General features: G+C 48.2%; 1 protein-coding gene across 1 annotated transcript in view; it reads left to right on the top strand.

Annotated features, from left to right (window-relative positions):
- Positions 1 to 23113, top strand: part of LOC119389671 (uncharacterized) — a 324685-nt gene that overhangs the window by 169371 nt on the left and 132201 nt on the right. The window contains 3 exon segments of the mRNA XM_037657032.2: positions 4943 to 5153; positions 16826 to 16927; positions 17662 to 17778. Of these exon segments, the coding sequence (XP_037512960.2) occupies positions 4943 to 5153; positions 16826 to 16927; positions 17662 to 17778 (430 nt within the window).

Genomic DNA, 23113 nt, shown 5'->3' on the forward strand with positions numbered 1-23113 from the left:
AGTAACCGCACCAGAGGTTAGAAGCGGAGGGAGGGGACGACGGAGGCAATCGGGAGACTTGTAAAAACGACGCGAAGCAAACAGACGAAAATGGAGGAGTCGCGAAAGCGAACAGGCGTCGTCGAAGGAGGGATGTACTCTCGTATCGATGAGGCCCTTGTCAGGAGACCGACGCCTCGTGGTAAATAAATGACACGAAGCCGCGAGTCGCCACACGTAGTCCGTGTATATACTACACGTCTGCTCCGCACCTCAAAACTGCGATGGACACGTGTAAACTGTTGCGTCGGTTCGAGTCGAAACGAGATAAACAGCGCCGCGGTCAACCCACGACTGTCCCCCACTGAGGGACTGCAGGCGAGGTGATACGCGTGTGCGCGCTTTTGTATCTGGGTTGGTGTTCGGACTGGCCACCTACGCTCGGGAGGCTTTGCTGCGCGTTTTTCCGCTGATCTTTAGTGTGATTGCCAAGATGCCAGGGCTTCGCCTGTTTGTTCTCTTTTGGAAACGGCAGCAAAAAGCGCCTATTCGGGGTAGACCAGGGGGAGCACTGATCTGCACCTTTCGCAGCGAGACATCACGGTTCGTTTAGCGACCGGGGAAAGACGCGAGTGAGTGAGTGAGTGAGTGAGTGAGTGAGTGAGTGAGTGAGTGAGTGAGTGAGTGAGTGAGTGAGTGAGTGAGTGAGTGAGTGAGTGAGTGAGTGAGTGAGTGAGTGAGTGAGTGTAGTGTAGTGTAGTGTAGTGTAGTGTAGTGGTTGATTGAGTGAGCGAGTGAAGGAGGTGGCTTGGAGGAGCGAGAATCGAAGAATGCGCTAAAATGGCCCCCAATTTGACCAGCTTGTCTAATGCTGCCTCGCTCTAAGCTCCTGGACATTGCATGCGGCCGTGTTTCTGCTCTGTCACTACTTAAACTCGGTACAACTTATCCGCTGCTGCTGCGGTCTAAGAAAGAAAGAAAGAAAGAAAGAAAGAAAGAAAGAAAGGAAGAAAGAAAGAAAGAAAGAAAGAAAGAAAGAAAGAAAGAAAGAAAGAAAGAAAGAAAGAAAGAAAGAAAGAAAGAAAGAAAGAAAGAAATATCCTTCTCGTGTGGCTACCCGCGTCTAAAATAATACTCGTGTGCCCACAGCAGACAACTTCCTGTACGTGTACTCTTCACCTCCCCTTTTATGCGACTAATATGCGTGGTCATTTCTGTAAACAAACCAATCAGAAGTCTATGAACCACAATAGACAACAATTCAACAGACTCAGGAACGAATTTTGTTACTAGACGGTTTGTAGACGTGATAGAGACAAAGGAGAGGTCCCTGAAAATGCATAATGGTCTACAGTACGTCTACCAGCAATTTACGGGCCATATAACTTCGTTTTGACAGGACCCAGATGTCTTGTTTACTCCGCGCAGTGACTTATGAACACGTTCTCTATAGCTGCGCCGACCGCGAGAGTTTATACCCTCTTCATACATCTTGATCGTGCAGGCACCCCTCGGCGTGAACGTCTACACGACGTCTACAGAGCATCTCTACGAGACGTGCAGCACGCACGCCACGCACGCACCTCATACACATAAAACAAAAATGAGGCGGTTCGTATACATAAAATAGAAAAATCGGATTCACTCAACAGGTCCATTCGCGTTTCGCTTGCGTTTGAAATGATATTTATCTGCGAAAGGATGTTTACGCGCGCTCTGAACCGAACCGACTCGCTAGCAAACGCTCGCAAAATCACTTGCTCTTCTGCACGATTCACCGCATATGGTTTATAGAAGCCAACAGATTCATCTTCCGAAAGAGACAGTAAGAGTTCTTTTGCCGTATGCAGTGCCAGCCTACTTCAGAAAACGCTGGGCCAAGCTGGCATAAATTAAAGGCAGTGGCAGGGAGGAGAGTTAACATGCACGGGGGGAGAGAAAAAAAATAAAGAAATAATGTTATTGACATCCGCGTATTCGAAAGAAACCCCCCGGTGTGGTGGTTAGGCCTCGCGGTGTACAACCACGCGGTCAAGCAGCTAGGGAGCGCACACACGTGGGCGGCTCACATGCGGTGATGAACGGCGCCATCAATACAACGTGAACGCGATCTCGGGGGCCAAGGCCAACGTGTTTCGGCGTTTTTATCGAAGCCGCTTTCACTTTTAACCGTGCCGCTCCTATATCTACATATACCATATAGTATGCATACCTGGCCCGGCAGTCGATAAGGTAACCCTCGCTTTTTATGTCACGGTAATGGATGTAATCCCTCCGATGTGACCGCGGCACGCCAGACTATTACAGCCCGGTCATACATCGTCACGAAACGCGCGCCGTCACTGCGATTAACGAAAACAAGAATGGTATATCCGTTCTATTTCACTCGAGACTTTCACGCGGGCTAATAAAAATAGGCGTGTCAGAAGGCTCGCCGCGGCCGTGACCTCCTCACTTCTTTGTTTTTCCTTGTATTCGTTTAGTGTTTGCGTGCACTATTTTGCAAAAGGCGTGGTGAATGCACAGCGTTATCCTGGAATAAAGAAGAACTAGTAGAGGCTCTCCTGTGGACATCAAACGGCTTGCACTAAAATCGGTATAAGCGCCGCCTTTTCATTGGCCGGGTTTTGATATGTGCCAAGAGTACTGGGTTACCAGGATTAAGAGGGGCAACCTTTGGGAATTCCAACGCGGCGCCTGTACAGACATGTCCTCTGATACTATCGCGACCGCTGTGATCACGCATCCAACTAGCGCAGTAAATATGTGTACTTCATTCGCATTCAGCTAAAGGCGCCAGTTTAATGGTGGGCTGAGAGGGGAGGCGTTGCTGCGCTCGCCCACCTCCCATTTCTGCCGCGCACATTAGCATTCTGAATCACCGGCTGAATTTATTCATAACAAACGTCTAGTATGTATACTGCTGGAATGAGCCTTGTGCAAGCAGGCTTCAACATTTTGCTCTCACTGACTTATTTTTTGAGTGCCTCCCTGAATACATATAGCTACTTCGGCTTCCCGCCACCTCGTACATATTGCTGTAGAATGTCGCCGAAGTATGAGTTTGGTAGAGCTGTTTGATGCAGGCCGAGCTGTTTGAAAATAACTAGCTCAATTGCATGTACATACGCATACGAACGATTGCCTCCGAGTGGAGGAGCGCGTAGCACTAGCTTGCCTTTCCAAATAAAGCAGAAGTTCAAGGGGTGATAGAAGGTTGAAGAGATGAAAAATTCTTGAGCAAACGTGTCGCTGGAGCCAACGTTTCGACAAGGAGACTTGCCTTGCAAAGGCAGCAAATGCTTTCTTCGAGCATTTTTCATCTAGTTTTCCTTCAGTATGATTAGACGAGTAAGGTGACTTCGGTGACTATACGGTATACGGTTAAGTGAAGCAGGCTAAATGACTACTGGCTACAACCCCCTTTCAATGCGGATGTCAATAAAGATCACCATCGTCGTCGTCGTCTTGTTCTCGGCAAAGCGATTCTCGTCAAAGATCCTTGCATTGGCTCGAACGAACTTCGACAAGTCGTGCGCATGTATGCGGTCTGGGTCTCTTTTGTATAATCCACGGAGTTCTGCATGTCGACAAAGCCCCCTATGTAAGACATATACAACGTAAGCACGCGTGTGATGACGACGCGGGCACCCTGTATAGGATACCCTGGTCGGATCTCCAACGAGCATGACAAGGGATCGGTTCACGGCGTCCGGAACGACGTCGCCGCTCGCTGTACGTCGTCTCCAACGGCAGCACCCGCATTTCTGTTATAGCTTAGGGTCAGTGCCTTTTGGGAGGGTGGCACCACTCGTGGCATGCCTGATGTATGGCGCCGCGGCGCGGCGGCCGACCAAAGATTACAAGGCGGCGCCCCCGACGGGACCACCGAAGACCTTTGCATCGTGACGAGCAGATCTGATTGAAGCTAATCCCGCCCCGATATCCCGTACGTATCTCCACTGTCGACTCTCCTCTCGAACGTTGTTGCGACGGCTTTTATTATTTCCCGTCTCCGGCGTATGATTATCATTGTTATTCGAGCGTATAAGACGTGTCCCGTGCATATCAAAAGGCTCGCGCTCCTGCTGTCCTTGCATGCCTGTGTGCTACTGGAAAAGCGGGCACCCCGTGGCTGGGCATTTTTGTTCGTTGATGCCCCTTCCGGTGTCAACTTTGAGAACAGCAGAAGACAGCCAGCGGAACGGAGATGTTTCGCTTCCTACAGTCGTGATTTTAGATCTCGTGTCCAGTTCTTTTTCATCTGTATGAAAGGTGATTCCGTGCCCAGTTCTTTCTTGGGGATACTTCTGTCGTCAGGATCTGCAGTGATGTCAAAGGGCGTCTTCCGTATTTCAACTCCTATTGCAGCCTACATACACCTGAGCTGAAACAAAATTGTGAGTTTTCACAAAAGCAGGAAGAGTGTGTCCAAATGAAGGAAAAGAAAGGAACAAGGAACACTAACGTAATTGTTGTTGTCGTTGTTGTCGTCGTCGTTGTTGTCGTCGTCGTCGTTGTCGTTGTTGTTGTTGTTGTTGTTGTTGTTGTCGTTGTCGTTGTCGTTGTCGTCGTCGTCGTCGTCGTCGTCGTCGTTGTTGTTGTTGTTGTTGTTGTTGTTGTTGTTGTTGTTGTTTTGCGTCTGTGATCTCGTTGATTATGCATCCACGATGACATATCGCCGCTTCTCCCTTCGGATGTTCTGAAAGTAAACATATGCATTATACGCAACTCTTCTTTTATTGTTTTTTAACAAATGAATATGCAAGTTCCAAAGATATACCTGAGCACTGATATGAACACTCGTGTCTACTGCACCTACGTCATTTGCGTGATCATTGTGAGATGTTTTATTATAAGCACCCGTACTCTTTTTTAACTAGAGTACACTATAGTACTCTTTTGAAGCTATAGTACACTATAGTCTAAAGTCTTCTCTCCCTTTTTTCTTCCCGCAACGCAGGCGAGTGGCCAGTACCGGCCCAAGTTCCCGAGCCCGTACCTGCAGAAGGAGATATTCGTGCTGAACCTGGAGGATGGCTTCTTCGGATGCCAAGTGAACGAGTCCACGGAAGTGCTACAGTTGTTCGAGCTGTCGCAGCTATGCGATGGCGTGCCCCAGTGTTTCCAAGGATCGGACGAACTGGCCAGGGACCTCAAGTGCACAGACAGGAGTGAGTGTCACGCTTACAGAACAAATGTGCGACCTGTACGCGCAATCTTGCATGCACAGGGTTGTGTCTTTTAAAGGCGACTGGATATTACGAACATTGTAAATAGCTAGCATGTGTGCTGAAGAATTTATTCCAGGGGCTCGTTTCTTTGTTAGACACAACCAAACTGATCCGACAGACAGTTAAGCGAAGGAAAGCATAAGACACATTATTTCTCATTTTTAACTTAAACAAAGCGGACAGACGGGAACCACGTTCCGTCGGCATCGGACGCGTAATTCCAAGGTTGTAGGTTCGGTTCCCACTAACGGAAAGGGTGATTCTTCGCCATTTTAATTTCTTTCAGTTTATGACACAGTTATACAGTTAAAAATGACAAATAATGTCACCTGTGTTTTCCTTGGCCTTATTGTCTTTTGCATTTGGTAGCATGTGAGCACTGTGTTCACATTAACTATCTCTTTGTTATTTTTTCTTACGTGCCCTTTTTTCTTATCTATTCTAGTTACTATGCCCCCTTTCCCCTACTTTCCTGAGCAGTACCAAAGTACTTCTCAGGCAAGTTTACTCGGACTCAGACTTATCAAGACTTTACTCAGCTTGGCTCACTCAGACTCAGACTCATGGGTCGGTCTCCGTGAGTCTACTCCGAGTCACTATTGCGGCCTATAGTTCTAACCACCCAATGCTCAGGACATTGGCGAAGCAGGCACTGCGTTGCTGTGAGAGCAATGCATCGATAAACGTATCAGCAAAATGCTTCGCGCCATCATTTCTATAAAAGCACATCACACACGAGCGTACGAAGCATACGGCAGCACTTGTTTCCATGTGGATAGCGCGTAGCTTGCGGCGGCAAGCCAGGATCGTTTTCGAGCATCAAGCAATAATCTTACGCTCCCTAAATCACTTGGCGCGTGGCCACTTTGAGGAGCATTTCAAGAGTCAACGTCCAATCCTAAAGCTTGACATTCGTCTCGTCGTCTCCGTGTCCTTTTTATGGCTGGCGCCATTTAAGCAATAAAAGGCCACCGCCAGCTGGCTTTACGACCTAAAGTAAAGAAACTAACTCGTTTTTGGAACGACGGTATCGCGCTATTTTCAATATTAAATTCCTGGACAGGAGATAGGAATACTTGGTTTTATGGATGAAAGAAAGGTAAAGATTGTCTCCTGCAGCCTCGGGTTGCCTCTGCCTGTAGCTTCGGGTGTACTGCCGGGTAAGCACACTCTGAGAAGCTGATTGCCCGTAAAAAACAATAACGAATAAATCAATAAACGAATGACAACGCTTCAGCTGTCCTTACAGCACATGCGTCACATAAGCCGGCATAGATTGTGTATACCTTGTCAGTCGTCAAACGTAGCGCCGTATCAGCTGTGAAGTTTCTCATGCAGACTTTTAAGTTCCGTTTATGACCAACAATGCTGTCTTTCAGCTCTATATAAATCCCTTTCACCGCGTTTCCGTGGGTGCCGCCAAGTTTGATCACGTGGTAAAGCCTCAGTGTCATTAGCCTGAGCCGGCTAATGACTTTGAGAAGCTGCATGGGTGGAGGCTCAGCTAACAAACGAAAGATGGCAGTACATGTACCTAGCTTCAGTTGCCGTTGATACTTTTCGAATCTACAGTAAAAAAAAAAAAAAAAAAACAGTTATTGGGAGACGCCCGCTACGCGCTAAGCGCGTCCTGCAGGTCATAAATAAAGTTTTGCCAATCCAACCCAATTGCGTTATAAGTGTACTAACTCGCAAGGATTATGCCCCTGGAGTAACAAGCCAGGCCATCAGCGAGGCTACCCATCTCCGGCAAATCGCTAAAACTTGTACCTCTTTCTATACCTTGCCTGCTTGTAAAACGCGCTTACAAGGCTATGACTCCTGGAACCTTATTTGGAAAGATAAAAACGTAAAAAAAAGCAAACACAAGGTGAAGTCGCAGGCACGAACATTAGATATATCCATGTGCTTCACAGAATTTCCGACATAGTTCCCGTGCTAGCAATGTATACGATCGCAGCACCGTGGGCTCCTGTACCGCTTCTTGTAAGAAACGATATGGTCCTCTAAGCTCGAATGTATAATGTCCATCTCTCCCACCAGGCGTGCCGCGGTTAGTTGCACCATGATCACGTCTTTGTTGTCACGTGATGCAATCCGCATAGATGACGAGACGCGGGTCGGCTGTAGCGACTTCTTCTCCTCCTCCTCCTCCTCCTCCTCCTCCTCCTCCTCCTCCTCCTCCTCCTCTTCCTCCTCCTCCTCCTCCTCCTCCTCCTCCTCTTCTTCTTCTTCTTCTTCTTCTTCTTCTTCTTCTTCTTCTGCTCCTCCTCCTTCTGTTCCTCGTGCTCCTCCTGCGAACGTCGCTCTCTCGAAATATTGTGTCTTTATATAGCGAAAGCTGTATGTCGGATTCCCGAGGACACCCTCGATGCGCCATTAGAAACCTGGAGACAACGGCGGAGCAAGAAGGGCGGGAGGGACGGTTCGCTGATGGCATTCGTCGGGGTGAGCGCAGAACCAGGGCCGCGCGATAGCGATCTCCAAGCAGAACTCGGCGGGGCGTAGAGCAAATAGTTCGTCCATCTTCATATACGAAAAGCCGTCGTTTAACAAAGCATGCGCCGGACGCGCGGCGATTCGCGGAAGAAGTACACAGAAGCCCAGGGGGCATCGCGCTCGCGATTTATGGTCGCTAGCCCGAGCCACACACGTTCGTCGCTCCATTTATCACACGCTGTGGCCCCTGAACCCCTTTCCGATCGACGTTATAGAGTAGAAGATGAAGAAGAAGAAGAGGGAGGATCGGAGAGGAGAGAGCATGGTAGCGGTAGCAGTTGTTATTGGTCGGATGTCGACCTTGTGATGCGCGACTCGTTTATGAGCAAAATAATCGCAAAAACGCAACAAAAGGAGGCTCTAGAAATATTCAGTACTGGAGGCATTTCTACAGGCCTCGCTATGCACATACAAGGGGTGTACCGGCTATGCTTTATACCTGTGTTGTCTGAGTGGCGGTGGACGTAATGGATAACCCTTGTGGTTCAGTGTGTGTGTGCGTGTGTGTGTGTGTGTGTGTGTGTGTGTGTGTGTGTGTGTGTGTGTGTGTGCGCGTGCGTGCGTGTGTGTGTGTGTGTGCGCGTGCGTGCGTGTGTGTGTGTGTGTGTGTGTGTGTGTGCGTGTGTGTGTGTGTGTGTGTGTGTGTGTGTGTGTGTGTGTGTGTGTGTGTGTGTGTGTGTGTGTGTGTGTGTGTGTGTGTGTGTGTGTGTGTGTGTGTGCGCGCCTTCCATGTCTGTACACGTGTCCTATATGCCTGTGTGCCCGTAGTACGCATTCCGGTATGTCAGGTATGCTTGCTCCGCACGCTCGGCTACGATCGATGTAGTGAACCGAAGGAATGTCTTCAACATTGCCTAGCTGTTATTGCTCGCTAGATTATTTTAAATTCTTTTATATGTCAACTTGCTTAAAAGTACGCCACCCAGTTGTAAATTCTTCCTCGAAGGCACCATCGATCCCAACTTGCCTCATTTCTGCCGCCTCTCCAGGGGGCCAACGATATATATATCCTAATTAATCGCATTCCAATCCCCTGCGCAGTGGCCACCAGTTCTTTTATGTGTTTACACTATACTTAAAATATATATGTATATACAACGCTTTAATGATGACGCGTGACATTGGCGGAATTAAGCGGTCACCTACACTCTTGAAGCATTCTCCAGCCCGAATGCAGGACTCCTGTTGGAGCTTCGCCAACACAGGGGCATGTTCGAGTCGCTGGGTCAACGTGCATGAACCTTATATATGTGCAAGTGTAAAAGAAGTTGCCTACATTTCCCAACTAGCATTTATTTTATATTTTTTCGAGGCAGACCCCCGCAGGCTGTTGCAGTCTTGGTTTTTCTACCTCTTCTCGTTGTTTTTCTTTTCTAATTTTTTTTTTCGAAACGAAGGATGCAACTGACCCTCTGTCTTTCTGCATTAGCCTGTTACACACTTCAGGTGCAGCTGTGGGCGCGTAGGTAAGGACGCGTACTTTTCGTTCCTTCGAAGCTCATTTTTCTTCGCTCGCCTTAGCTTTGGCCCTCCGTGTATGGGAAGCTATATAGGAGTACCGGACTTATTGAGAAGGTCGTTTTTCATACCGCCGAGTGAACTGTTCCTTTCGCTGACTCTCTTAGAAAAAAGGCCGAGAATGGCGCACTGACCTGGCATGGAGAGTACACTTGGCGAGGTATACACCTTTAGCGTTGCGCAAAAGTGGGAGAGATAAGTTTATATAGGCTCGTTGCGGAGGCTCCTAAAAAAGCAAGCTTGAGGTGCAACACGCGACGGCCGATAGAGTTGATATATGATTGCCGAATATAGCTCGGATGAATTTCCGAGGTTGAATTATGTATAGGTGTCGGCAAGCGTTTTGGGACCGTCCCGAACATAATCAGGCTCTTGTCACGCTTAAAACATGCATTGCATGTTCAAAATCTGACGCGATTATAACTTACGGTATGTCGACAAAAGACGGTTATAGACTTGTTAAAACTTATTGTTAAAAACTTATCGCTTAATAAAATTCCAGATGACACGATATAAGAGGCTTTCATTGTGAAATAAAGCGCAATGAATGTGCAATAACATTTTCCTTTGTGGGAGAAAAAAAAAAAAAGATTCGCCTCACAGCTAGGCGCCTTCATCTGACCTTTCGTAGTCCTCAACCGGGGCACATAACTCGGCCTGTTTGCATTCCACTGGTACTTTATATATTGTAGGTGCCTTTCGTTCCTGATTATGCGCTACATTAACATCACGTGCGCTGATGCCAGTCGATACTATTTTGCCAATAATTTGTTAGTTACAGTATCGTTAGTTGCTCATAGGAGGTCCCTCTGACAGATCTCCTGTATTAATGATGGATGAAGGTTATTGAAACGACAGATTGATCACGGCCGTTGGATACGGATTGATAGTCCAACCAACACTTCTTTTCCTGCTGCGTCGCGCGCCGTTTTAAAACACACAGCAAAGTGTTCGTGGACGTCAAACTCTACCGCAATTATAGAGCAGACTTGCAGAATCGCGCCGTATAATATACCAGCGTCACGCGATCAGGGGAAAACCCCTCTCGACGATGACACGCCGAGCAGGTGATTGTAAATTTTCAGCTTTTAGCGTTTCCAAACGCGACATTTCCAAAGCAGCCCACAGGTATATGCGTATACTACGAACCGTCCTATGGACCAATTTTCTTGTCCGGAATTCGCTAACGCACCCACCGATTACGCTATTGAGCGCCGTAATTTTGCTAACGACGTTCTGATAGCCGGTTCGCGTATGCACGCATACCAGCCACATGCTAACCGGCTTCGTAAGTCGCCGCATCGCGGCTGGCAAAGTAAATGTTATAATAGGTGATCAGTGCAAACACATCGAAGCTCCAGGAAATTAGCCCTAGTAAACTGATTACGGCGGTATTTAGGTAATTGGGTGATAAGGCATACCATACGGTGGCCTGTACAACACCAAACGAAAATAAGCGTGTTAGTGGTTATGAATAGGGGTTAAAAAAAAAAGAAAGAAAGAAAGAAAGAAACAGAAATCGTCGTCGTGGTACAACAAGCACTTAGATATACTAGGCTCCGGCGCGAACAGGTTTTAAATTGCCCAATTATGTGCACCCCTATACCCCTCCCCCTCCCCCATCAAACCATCGGTTTATTTACCACAAGATTAATCACCAATTAGTGCTCTACAAACTGACGAGATGAAAACAAACTAACGGGGGGAAAGAGAAAAAAAAAGATGCACGTTAGATAGTCGGGTGAGCGCTGGCGTCAGGCCAAGCCGGTTAAGCTGGTCGCGGCTAACCTTTTGCTGAGGGCAGCACGTTGCAAGTTTGTAAGTTTCGGGTTGGAAGAAAAAAAACACGTGCGTGCACCACGTGGAGGGAATTTAAAGGCAACCTCTGCTTTCGGCCGTGTAAATTATTTGGCGTGTCGAGTTGGCCGGTCCATAACGTGAACTCCGTGGTTTAAGCAAAAGAATAATCATAATAACCGAAGCTATAAATACTTTCACCGACGATTTGCATGCGCATGCTCAGACGTGACCTCCCTGTAGCGTGGAGCGCATTTATTTAAATGCGTGGCCCGTCTGAACGCAACACGGAACGTACCACGCGCTCGATTTGTTGTTCCTCGTTTCGAACCCAACGTCCCTCTTTCTCAAACCTCCTCTTAACAACAAAACGCGAGAAGGAGGAGGATAAAATGAAGGCAGGTAGGCTAACCAGGGCTGATCCCGGTAGGCTACCCTGCACGGGGGAAGGGGAAGAAAAAGTTAGGAGAGAAATTTCAAAGCGCTCGTTAACCCTGGCTTCTTCAATAATGTGTTTGCAAGCGCTCACTGCAGTACATAGTGGTCCTTATCTATCTATCTATCTATCTATCTATCTATCTATCTATCTATCTATCTATCTATCTATCTATCTATCTATCTATCTATCTATCTATCTATCTATCTATCTGTCTGTCTGTCTGTCTGTCTGTCTGCCTGTCTGCCTGTCTATCTATCTATCTATCTATCTATCTATCTATCTATCTATCTATCTATCTATCTATCTATCTATCTATCTATCTATCTATCTATCTATCTGTCTGTCTGTCTATCTATCTATCTATCTATCTATCTATCTATCTATCTATCTATCTATCTATCTATCTATCTATCTATCTATCTATCTATCTATCTATCTATCTATCTATCTATCTATCTATCTATCTATTAGCCTGGTTTGTTGTTCTGTATTTGGTTGCTTTCCCTATTCCGTCCTTAGTTCACTTCAATCGCATGCCTGGCTATTTTCCAAACGTGTGACGCTCTCACTCGCGCGTGCTGCCCGACAGTGCCTCTGCATTGACAATGCTTCGCGGCTTGCCAGAAATTTTTTTCATCAAATTGCTGCAGCCGGAAAATTGCTCTCGCGAGCCCTTTTCCTTAATGGGTTGTGGAGTGATCCATTATTGGCGCGTGTATGTGCTCACTCGACCCGAGTGACCAGGAGCCGTGACGACCAAATGGCCCCTCTTCCTGGCCTAAATAAACTCGATTACTCGTTTGCTGATACGTGAAAGCGCGAGTTCCAGGATACCGTGGAACGGCAACGCGGCCGCGAGGCCACCCAGGCGTCTCAACCGCAGCTCTTGTACATGTGTAATGACTCTGCGGTTCTGAAGCTTATCATTATGTCGTCATGGCGCTCAGGTCGTTAATCCTCTCCGCCTGTTCATCCACGATTTCGTTGTCCTCAGTTCTACTACCTGCATTATCTGTACTGCCCGCTTCATGTAATCGTTACTTTCTGTTAGATACAACCGAATGATACCAGCAGACAAATGAGCTTAATTGTTTGCTGGTATCATTTGTTTTTGTCTAACAGGGAAACGAGCCCCTTGTACAATTCCCCTTCTTTCTCGTTCTCTGACATAGGAATTATGTTTTTTTATGGTCAAAAGACTGCTGGTAGTCGTGTGCTGGTGGTTTTGTTATCGAGTTTTTCATGCCCTTGAGAGAAAAAGTACGGGAATAGTTTCAAGAATACGGTCGCACCAAAGTGCGCGCACGCGTTTGTGTGTGTGTGTGTGTGTGTGTGTGTGTGTGTGTGTGTGTGTGTGTGTGTGTGTGTGTGTGTGTGTGTGTGTGTGTGTGTGTGTGTGTGTGTGTGTGTGTGTGTGTGTGTGTGTGTGTGTGTGTGTGTGTGTGTGTGTGTGTGTGTGTGTGTGTGTGTGTGTGTGTGTGTGTGTGTGTGTGTGTGTGTGTGTGTGTGTGTGTGTGTGTGTGTGTGTGTGTGTGTGGTGTGTGTGTGTGTGTGTGTGTGTGTGTGTGTGTGTGGTGTGTGTGTGTGTGGTGTGTGTGTGTGTGTGTGTGTGTGTGTGTGTGTGTGTGTGTGTGTGTGTGTGTGTGTGTGTGTGTGTGTGTGTGTGTGTGTGTGTGTGTGTGTGTGTGTGTGTGTGTGTGTTTAATGAAAGAAATACAAAACAAAATAGTGCAGTTAGACTTGAGCAGCGTCCACTGACTTTCCGATAAACACGTGTACGATCGCAAGCATTTGTGCGAAAGAGACGTTCAGAGTATGCAGACCTCTGCTGTCGCCCTCAGGAACGCAGCAGCACCTCAAGCCGTTTGTCGAAACGTGATGTCATTTCAGAGGGAGGGAGTTAAAAGTTCTGCGCTCGAACATGAACGGATGAGTCGGCTGTACGTAAGACGGGGTTCAAAGTTCAGGCCTTGTCTCTAGTCCTTCCTTTTTCTTTCTTTCTTTCTTTCTTTCTTTCTTTCTTTCTTTCTTTCTTTCTTTCTTCTTTCTTTCTTCTTCCTTTCTTTCTTTCTTTCTTTCTTGCAGCTATTATATTTCTAACAGATAATAGCTGCCGGAAGAGCAGAAAGATTCTCCTGCACACGAGGGCAGCCGCGTCAGAAGCAGTTGCGTTCAGACGTCGACAGCTGTCAGCGCGTAGGACAAAAGACTCGAGGCGATACTGCGTACCCCATCTAAAAAAAAGATAAAGGGCACACGAAGGAACGCGCGAGGAAGTCAAACGTCAATGAAGCGAAAGGTGGTCGTTGAGGCCAACGAAGAGGCAGAATGAATAAGAGCACGTCGGAAGCGCTAAGACAGCACCGAGATTCATGCCTGTATAACACTGTCGCAATCTCGCCGTCCGCGCACCAGTCATTGTATCAAACGCTCCCGGGGAACTGCCTACGAGACGCATTTAATTTAGCTGCTCAACCTTAAGGTCACGGCAGCAGCTTATACGCTTATTTGACTTCTCCTGCGCACTCAGTACTTAATTGAGTTACATAAACGCAGTCTAAAGGGCCAAGGTCATCCGGACTGCCGTAGCTCCACAGCGTGAACGCGGATCTCCGAGTCAGCTGGAATTCACCATGCTCTATAATATTCTTGAGACCGTTGCTATCGCCATAGGCGTGCGCATGGGGAAGGGACAGGTGGGTGGGGGGTGCGCTGCAGTAAAGCTTGCCTCTACCCCCCCCCCCCCCCCCCCTAATGGAGTACCAGATGCACGCCTACAGTTACCGCTGTAAGCACAAACAGCACCAGAGGCGTGATCCGGAGGGGATCAAGATGGGGTGCTAAAGAGTTGGTGAAATGCCTTTTCGCTTCGGGTGTTAACAGAACTCAGGGCCCTTCCTGCTGTTCATACACACCGCGGATAATTTGGTTCCCCGAACTGTTCTACCATACTAAGTGCATCTGGAAAGGACCTTCTTACCCCACCACTGGGCCGTGTACGCTTTTACCCTGCCCTTTTTAAGCGGTGCGAACTACGCTGCTCGCGTGCGGCACGAAAGAGTTGGTCAAGCGGTGCGCATGTATATCGATGGGCAAACGATTGCGCGACAGAGCCCGCCCCTGGCATCCGTGTCAAGATGAAGGTGCTTATTACGGGAAGAGTGTTTACATTACATGGGTCTCTTGGCTTCCGCGGCGCGTCGGTCTTCACGTGTGCGCTGGCTGGTCAGAGGTGCCGAAGCGGAGAGTGAGAGTGTATTCGTAAGTGAGGCAAGGAGAGAGGGTTTCCTACTAATGGATCTCTGTCTTCTCTTTCGCGCCCCTTTTCCTTTAATAACAGCGTACAACGCCGCGAAAGGGGTGAACGCGGCGAACGCAACCACTACGCGTGGGCCGCGGTGCGGCTGTGGGAGCATTTATCTGGACGCGCACCTGTTTTCGATTTCTCGGGCCACTGTATTTATTTCTCCTGCCGCTGCAGTCAGGTAGCTAGACCCCTAATATTGATTTCTGTACCGCGGGTATAGTTGGTCGGTCGGTTAAATCATTGCAGAGAGTGTTAATGGTTTGCGGTGGGCGTCTGAACATTGATTTCTTTGAAGGCGCGTTCTGTGTTGCGTTTCACTGAGTCGGTACCTATAAGTGAATAACAGCCGCATTCTCATACGGTGTGCTAATCGTCGAAACTTGCTATATGACGTGTCTCGGCCGATTTGCTATTAGATGCGAAGCAGCTCTTTGACTCAAGTGTGTAACGCCGTACGTTACGTGCGTCCGTACGAATGCACCGCAACGCGTTCCCCTCGCCGTAGGTGTTGGAGCGTTGCAGTAGGTCACGCCACAGCTTTGCGTTGACGTCACGCTCCCCTCGCACGCTTCCCTCGCAGGTGCGCGCTGACGTCACTCTCTCCCTCACCCGCAGCATGCTCGCCGTAGCGCCCGCAGCTGCCGGCTGCTCCGCCCTTTCGCAACACCTCTGAACGTGTCACTTCTCTCTCGCTTCACCCGTGGTAGTCAAGGCGAAACGCGCGCCTGCTCCGGTCCAGCGCCCGTGTCTCGACTCTGAAGAAACAACGACTACGAAGTCTTGCCAAACGCTTTAATGAAACTTACACGAAACCCAACCCGCCTCCCGTGTCTTTGCGTTTCAAACAAACGTTTACTCGAGTAAACGCTACACCGAGTTTCGCTTCAAACCGTTCTTCCAGCACCCGCGTCGACGCCCGTTTCAACCGGGTCAACGCCGTGCGCACCGCTGCTGCTTCGCATCCCATCAGGGTTCCCTTCGGGGAGACGGTCCAAGTTTTTTCATATTGCTCTCTCCGACTAGCCGTACGCACATATATTATAAGCACATGTCTTCTTTTGTAAGTTTTTGGAGCAGAATTTTGGAGTTCTGGAAAGCGAACAAACTAACCGCGCGATGCATTTTACGTACTCCCGTGCATCAGAAAGCATGTATTAACCTGCTGTACCTCTTCGCATTGTACTCGCGATAGCAAAGTACATATTTTGTGTTTGCGCTGGCTCGCGAAGGCTCTAATCTGAAGATTATTTCTTTCGTGTCATACTTGCCTCAGAGATCTGTAACCACACAAGATTTTACTTGCCATGCCAAGTTTTACGTAGGGTTTACGTTGGTTCAGTGTCAGATTGTGGGAAGCCTCCAGCGCGTCATTTATCTGCTTATTTAAACACAAATAAATGAATGAATGAAACAACTTTATTTATGAAGTCCAGCGAAGTTGATTCGGGGCGGGCCTCAACCCCTGCCTAGGCATCGGCCCGAGCCCTTGGACGGCCCACATGTTGTTGTCCTAATGCGGAGCTGATCAGAGCCTCCTAGCTCCAAGCGTGCCCTGCGGTTCGAGATTGTCTCCTCGTGGTTTCTATGTGCTTTGTCGTCTAAGCTCGAGCACTCCCATAGTATGTGGCCCAGTGTTGACTTTACATCGCACATCTTACATTTGTCTGTCGAATAAAGATTAAATAAACAGATTTTAAAATAAACGCAGGTGACGCACCGTATTCGCGCTGGCAAAAAAATTTAATTGACGAATTGCGTACCAGATGGTGTCGCAGCGCTGCGTCTTCATGATCTACAACGTACGTCGCAAAGGTTCTTCACAGCGCCTGCTCCATGCCAGTGCAAGTCATCGAAGTCGAGTTTTATGAGAACATTCCTTAGTTTCGTTTTTGTACACCAGCTCCTCTTACACCCCTTTCGCTGTACAGCAAGCAAACCAACTGCAACATTGTTGTTGCAGCTGGTTAACCTGATTATAGCATTCCCACCATTCGTCGTCATTCTTGCTTGAATCTAACCAATCCCGTACTCTTTCGTTTCCCTTGTTCACAGATCACTGCCATCCCAAGATGCCCAGGTGTACGAACGGCGCCTGCTTGGACAACCTGTGCTACTGTAACGACGGCTACGGAGGCAAAGGCTGCGAAATGCCAGGTGAGGAGGTCGACATTCGTAACTCTGTAGCGAAATGCGAGCAAATTGTGTACTGTCACCCGTCCTTGGTCAGGCGGTACGATTTTTCGCATCTCGCGCGTACTTTAATAAGGCATGTAAAAAGAACGACATTTTCTTGTAGTAACTACTATTGCAACTACCCGATTATGGACATCCGCCAATCAGGATTACTTCGTATAGGCTACTCTCTACTGATAGCACTAGTTAACTCGCGGGCACCTATAGTGCCTTCTTACTCTCACAAAAAGAAAATAATTAAAAAATGCTTCAAGTAGATCAATGTAGTTCACCACGTATGGTATTTGCCCGACAGACCCGACCAAAAAAAATTATTTATTTATTTATTTATTTATTTATTTATTTATTTATTTATTTGTTTTTTTGTTTTTTTGTTTGTTTGTTTATTGTAAGCACGTGCAATCTTGTTTGTCATCTGCTTTAGAAAATTTGCTTGGGACCCCTTGTTTCGATGCCACTTTCTATATAGCCCAGGAAAAGTTTGTGAATATGACGCACATACCACAACCTGTTTTGCTTTAGGAGTACCGCCAGCGGGAATCTAAGCGTTTAGTTATTTATTAAGTTTTTGTACCTCACTGGATTTGGAACAGCGCATTCTTTCAACTTGAGCCAATTACGTCAGCACGTTACCCTTATTTAGAAGAGCACACGCAATTTTTATGACGAACACTTTTTGGTACGCGTGTGTGCAGACGAGAACGAATGCAAGTACAGGCCATGCGACGTGTTCGCCCACTGCACCAACACCATGGGCAGCTTCTACTGCTCCTGTTTTCCCGGATACGAAGGGGACGGCTTCGACTGCCACGGTGAGTACGAGCATGCTTTCCCTTGTATCGTTCTATTTCAGCTTCTCTAGGCTAATGCACCAAGGGCTGATCGGTTGGTTGCTGGCCGAAAAAGATCTTCGGTGTCGATGGGTGTTTCTTCCGGAACTGGCGGATGATTTTTGAGGGGTGTAGACAACCACTAGAGCCGCGCGAGAAATTGCTCATAAATTTTGTCTTGTGGGATGACGTGAGGCGTTCACTTTCCCACATATTTTATTGCTGCTTGCTCTCCGATGTACAACCACAGCCGCTGTCGTTCTTGCGGGCGTCTTCTTCTCACGCGCTAGGCTCGAACGTGCGGAGCAGCTGAAGCGCAACTTCGTCGTCTTTTTTCGCGTTGACGGCTCGCCATAGTCTTTATGCAGTCGTACGTATCCTTGGTAGCACATGTCTAATGCAGAGAGAAAAGAAAATTTGCGCGCAGTCGAACTGCGATTTAGCAGTCAGAATTCGCAGGCTACAACCGGCAGTCTATAAATGTGTCGCATGTTCCAGCTGTCACAGACATTGGGCTCTGTCGTGTAAGAAGACAGGACCCGTATGATATCGCGTTTACCTACCGTCCGACTATGTTTTATTAATATTTTCGACGATCTTAAATCACCTGATAATGGTGTTAACATGTAGGCGGTGGTTTGTCACATTTTCCCACTAACAGTTTTCCGACTAACAGGCTGCTGTAACAAACTGCTTGTGACCCCCCCCCCCCAAAAAAAAATATTAAAAAAAGAAGGTGTGTTGCGAGAAGGTCGGGAGTATGCGACTGTGCATGAATGCGTCCGTTAATTGAAAGAATGTTAAGCAATGGTTGCAACACTATTTGTACACTGCCCTCGTCCGTTAGCGCGCTACATCCCGGCCCCCGCCGCGGCGGCTGCATTTTCGATGGAGGCGAAAATGTTTGAGGCCCGTGTACTTAGATTTAGGTGCACGTTAAAGAACCCCAGGTGGTCGAAATTTCCGGAGCCCTCCACTACGGCGTCTCTCATAATCATATCTTGGTTTTGGGACGTTAAACTCCAGATATTATTATTAATTGTTAGCGCGCTACAACTGGATGACGACACCGTCGACTGGTCGAGCTGACCTTTTTCGCTGCACTGCAGGCAATTTGCGAGACGGCGCGTGTGTACGTGGCAGGTGATGAGAGCGGGGGTGCGTGGAATGTCGAGATTGCGAGCCGCACCTATGCACCAGCTGTGTCGTCGCTAGGCCTCGCTCGCGCCAGGAGGGAGGGCAGGGCCTTGAACTTGTTCCTGTCCAAGACATCACCCTCTCGCAAGCTGCCCGCGTACTTGTCATCGTGCGTTCAAGCTGGCGCGCCCCCTTTCGTTAGGCGCTCATGTTGCGTCTTACAGCGACAGTTTAATTTTGAATTTCAGCTTTATTTTGTACAGCGTAATCTCTAACGAGCTTAAAACAACTGCCGATCTTGGTGCCGATGTCGGAAAGACAAATACGACCTGTCATTTATGTTCCTCCTACACTCATGTCATGCCATACCGACTTTTGGTTTCTATCAAGTTCATGATGCGGCCGCGAGAACACCACTGGCGCGTCATGTAAATTATGATGTACATCACATGCGTGTCATAATTTTCATGTCACGACCTGCCATTTATGTTCGTCGCATACTCATGTAATGCCATACCAATTTTGGTATATATCAGTTTAACGAAACGGCCGCGAAAGCACAATGACGTAGGAGGCTATAGATATGCCCAAAGTGGCTGAATGTGGTTAAGAAATGCTTCACATTTACCATCTGTTCATGAAAAAGAAAATGCAATGGCGATTTAGCGGTGAAATGCGAAAGAGCTGCGCAAGCACTACGTCGTCACCTCTGTAGCTTCCGTAAGGTCACTTCGAACATTAGGTCACTTCTGACAGACCTCGACGCCACCTCCCTTCTGGTCTGTCACGTGACTTTCGAATGCCCAATTCAGGTATTAATCGAACTTCCGATTCCTACTTCCGGTCTTAACATTGCCTCAGGTTTTCCCTTTCGGCCTTAATTACCACTGTTGAGCACTCAGTGAGTCTATCCTTGACTTCCGGTTTGCATTACTTCCGGTTAGAATCACTGAATTCCTTCAATTCAATTCATTCACCTCCATTAACATTTGCCTCTTTATATCCCGTCTATGAATCACCTCTATTCTTCTTCGGAGCGGCTCCACCAGTTTCTTTATCGATGCTTATGCGAACGCCTTAGGTGTACTGCCGCGAAGCGGTCGCAAAGGTAGGCTTTCGGAACATGTGGTGTCTTATTATCCGATAGTCCGAATCGCGACAGGGTTTGCGGTCGACGGGTCGATGATTGCATTGCGTCTTGTCACGAGGCGGACAACTAACGCTGTACCGTTTCAACCGGCAGCTCATTTGCATTCTTTTCTCGTCCTTCTCTTTCGCGTGCACGCGCGGAAGGACCGACTGCACGCGCGCGTGCTCTAGCCTCGCCCAGCTTCAGTAAAGCGTTTGTTACGGCTACGCGAATGAAGGACTTCGCGGAGGCGATGTCTTAACGTGCTGGTTAATGCCTGCTGTTAGACGGCCGTGTCAAGGTCGCCAGTCTCGAGCCGTTTCTACGAGCGCTTAGCCTCGCCTCTTGGTAACGGCCAATGACGAAATGGCTTCCAGCGAATGAGTGACGAGTGGGTGGCTTTGCCGAGTGTGGCTATTTCTTGCTGGCTTAATTATACATTTACACGGTTGCGTTGTAGGTTTATAATTAATAGTTTGCCTTCTTGTTGACCAGTGGGCAGTTCAGTTGTTTAGCTCATATAGTCTTTGCTAGATGGTCGTTTGGTCTGCTATCTAGCGGCAAATACTTTTAGTGAGTATTCCTGTTGTTTTTTTCTTTAGTGATAACGTAGTTGACAGGTCGCTTCAGGGCTTTCAGGTAGCCTTTATGAGATCGCGGTGAAGCAGTAGTGCTGTCACCTAGATACAATTAAGTACGATTAACACTAATTCGTAATGAACGCGCTACCTTACGGCATCTTTCAATAGTATCTGAGTTACACTAGTGTAGAGTGAGTGAGTGAGTGAGTGAGTGAGTGAGTGAGTGAGTGAGTGAGTGAGTGAGTGAGTGAGTGAGTGAGTGAGTGAGTGAGTGAGTGAGTGAGTGAGTGAGTGAGTGAGTGTGAGTGAGTGAGTGAGTGAGTGAGTGAGTGAGTGAGTGAGTGAGTGAGTGAGTGAGTGAGTGAGTGAGTGAGTGAGTGAGTGAGTGAGTGAGTGAGTGAGTGAGTGAGTGAGTGAGTGAGTGAGTGAGTGAGTGAGTGAGTGAGTGAGTGAGTGAGTGAGTGAGTGAGTGAGTGAGTGAGTGAGTGAGTGAGTGAGTGAGTGAGTGAGCGAGCGAGCGAGCGAACGATGAAGAAATGGATGGGTGGATAGATGGATGGATGTACGGATGAAATTACAAGTGAGCGCGTTTCAAGGAAAGTTTCACGCCTTAGCGGACTGGTGCTCAATTGCTGAGGAAGCCACCCGTAGAAGTTTACAGCTATCCACTCCGTGCCGCTCGGCTTGGCTGCTTCGTCGAACGTAAGCGATCGCTACACTCCATCACACGCATCGGCTAAAACGCAGCTTGAGCACGCTTCGTACATTACGTTCCTCACGCCTCGTCAGAATTTATTTTTTGCCTTCCTTCCCTTCGCGGAGCGTGCGTTGAGCGGTGGCATGCCTGGCGACGCAGCCGCGCACCTATGCTATAATACAAAGTTTCGAAACACCGACCTCGCCATCCTGCCCGCGAGCACGACTTCCCGCACCTCCGGCCGGCTGCAGCGGACTTGCGATCCACTCAGACAGCCTCGTACACCACATTGCCAAGTCTCGGCTGCTGTACACGCGTACTGGCGCAGAGTTGCGCTGTCTTCGCTGCAAACGCGCACGCAGTCTGTGTGAGTCGGTGGGGGTGGTAACAACTTTATTGAGAACTCCGGCAAATTCGTGGGCCTGGGCCTAGGCCGCCCCGGAGGATCGAGGTGTTAAATATTTTGCGATAAGTACGAGATAAATGTCATCTTCAAAATTAGGTGCTTCTTGGCACTCCCCCATTCACACACGCATTCGTATGCGCGGATATTCCTGCTAAACGAAATAAATGCTTTAGCACAACCTTTAATTGACTACGATTACCTTGACAGGTAATAGTAGGCGCTATAGCCAATGTTAGCAAACAGAAGCTTTCAGTTCGAAGGTTCGATCCCGGCCGCGGCGGCGCATTTTGATGGAGGCGAAATGCTAGAGGCCCGTGTTCTGTGCGATGTAAGTGCACGTTATTTAAAGGAAGCTTGTATACTAACCAACGCGATTACACCGTAGCCAGCAGTGATGGCATTGTGAGAGTAAACCAGCGCGAAAACCAGACACAATAAAAGGACACAGGACGAGCGCTCGTCCAGAAGCGCTCGTGTCCAGAAGGACACAGGACAGCGCTCGTCCTGTGACCTGTATTTCCGTCGTTTTCGCGCTGGTTTTCTAAGTATGCATCGATTCCAACTCGCCCACCTTTCTACCCTACTGTAAGAGTAAACACGGTAGCCAATAGTGCTAGCATTACGCGAGAAAATACGGCAAGCGTAACCCAATCTCCTACACTTTTTCTTTTTTTAGGTTGTTCCTGCTAAGTGTCCCGTCGGAACGGATGCAAAGTATATAACTAGGAGGCCTCGTCTAGGCCCCTCAGCTGTCTCGCGTCAGCGCGTCGCCGTACGTGTTCGTATACATAGCTCATCCCTTCTTTCTTTTTCTTTTTTCACGAGTGTTGCCCAAGCGAGAAAAGGTGTTCCTTCGCGCCGTCTCCAAGGTCGCGGATGGTTCGTGCCCGCTGTGCGTATTCGTCTCTATGTAGCAAGAGCGTGACAGGAAGCATTAGCAAATGCTTGTGTCCGCGAAACTATACGGCCAGCCACGGGTATCGTTGAGACGCTGCCGGTATAATAGCGATCAGTCTACAACAGCGAGTGTTCCATCTTCTCGCGTAGGGGTCGGAGCGAGTCGTTTCGTAACAGAACAGCTGGCCCCGGCTGACGTGGTATTAACCAGACGCTCATCGGGCTTCCGATACTTTCGTACGCCCCAATTAAAATCAACGCACTGCACCGACCCGGCCACCTGGCGACGGATTGCCTTAGCATACGTTAGCGCAACGTATGCTAAGGCAATCCCATACGTTAGCGCAGCTCGCACGATTTGTCACCGGTGTATTTACTACCGTATGTACCAGCATACTGACAGACAGAATTAAATCAACCAGTGTCGGCTAAACGTGGGCTATCCGCTGTTATATTGTCTTCGTTCACTC

This window comes from Rhipicephalus sanguineus, chromosome 4, assembly GCF_013339695.2.
Source record: "Rhipicephalus sanguineus isolate Rsan-2018 chromosome 4, BIME_Rsan_1.4, whole genome shotgun sequence".
Classification (NCBI taxonomy): domain Eukaryota; kingdom Metazoa; phylum Arthropoda; class Arachnida; order Ixodida; family Ixodidae; genus Rhipicephalus; species Rhipicephalus sanguineus.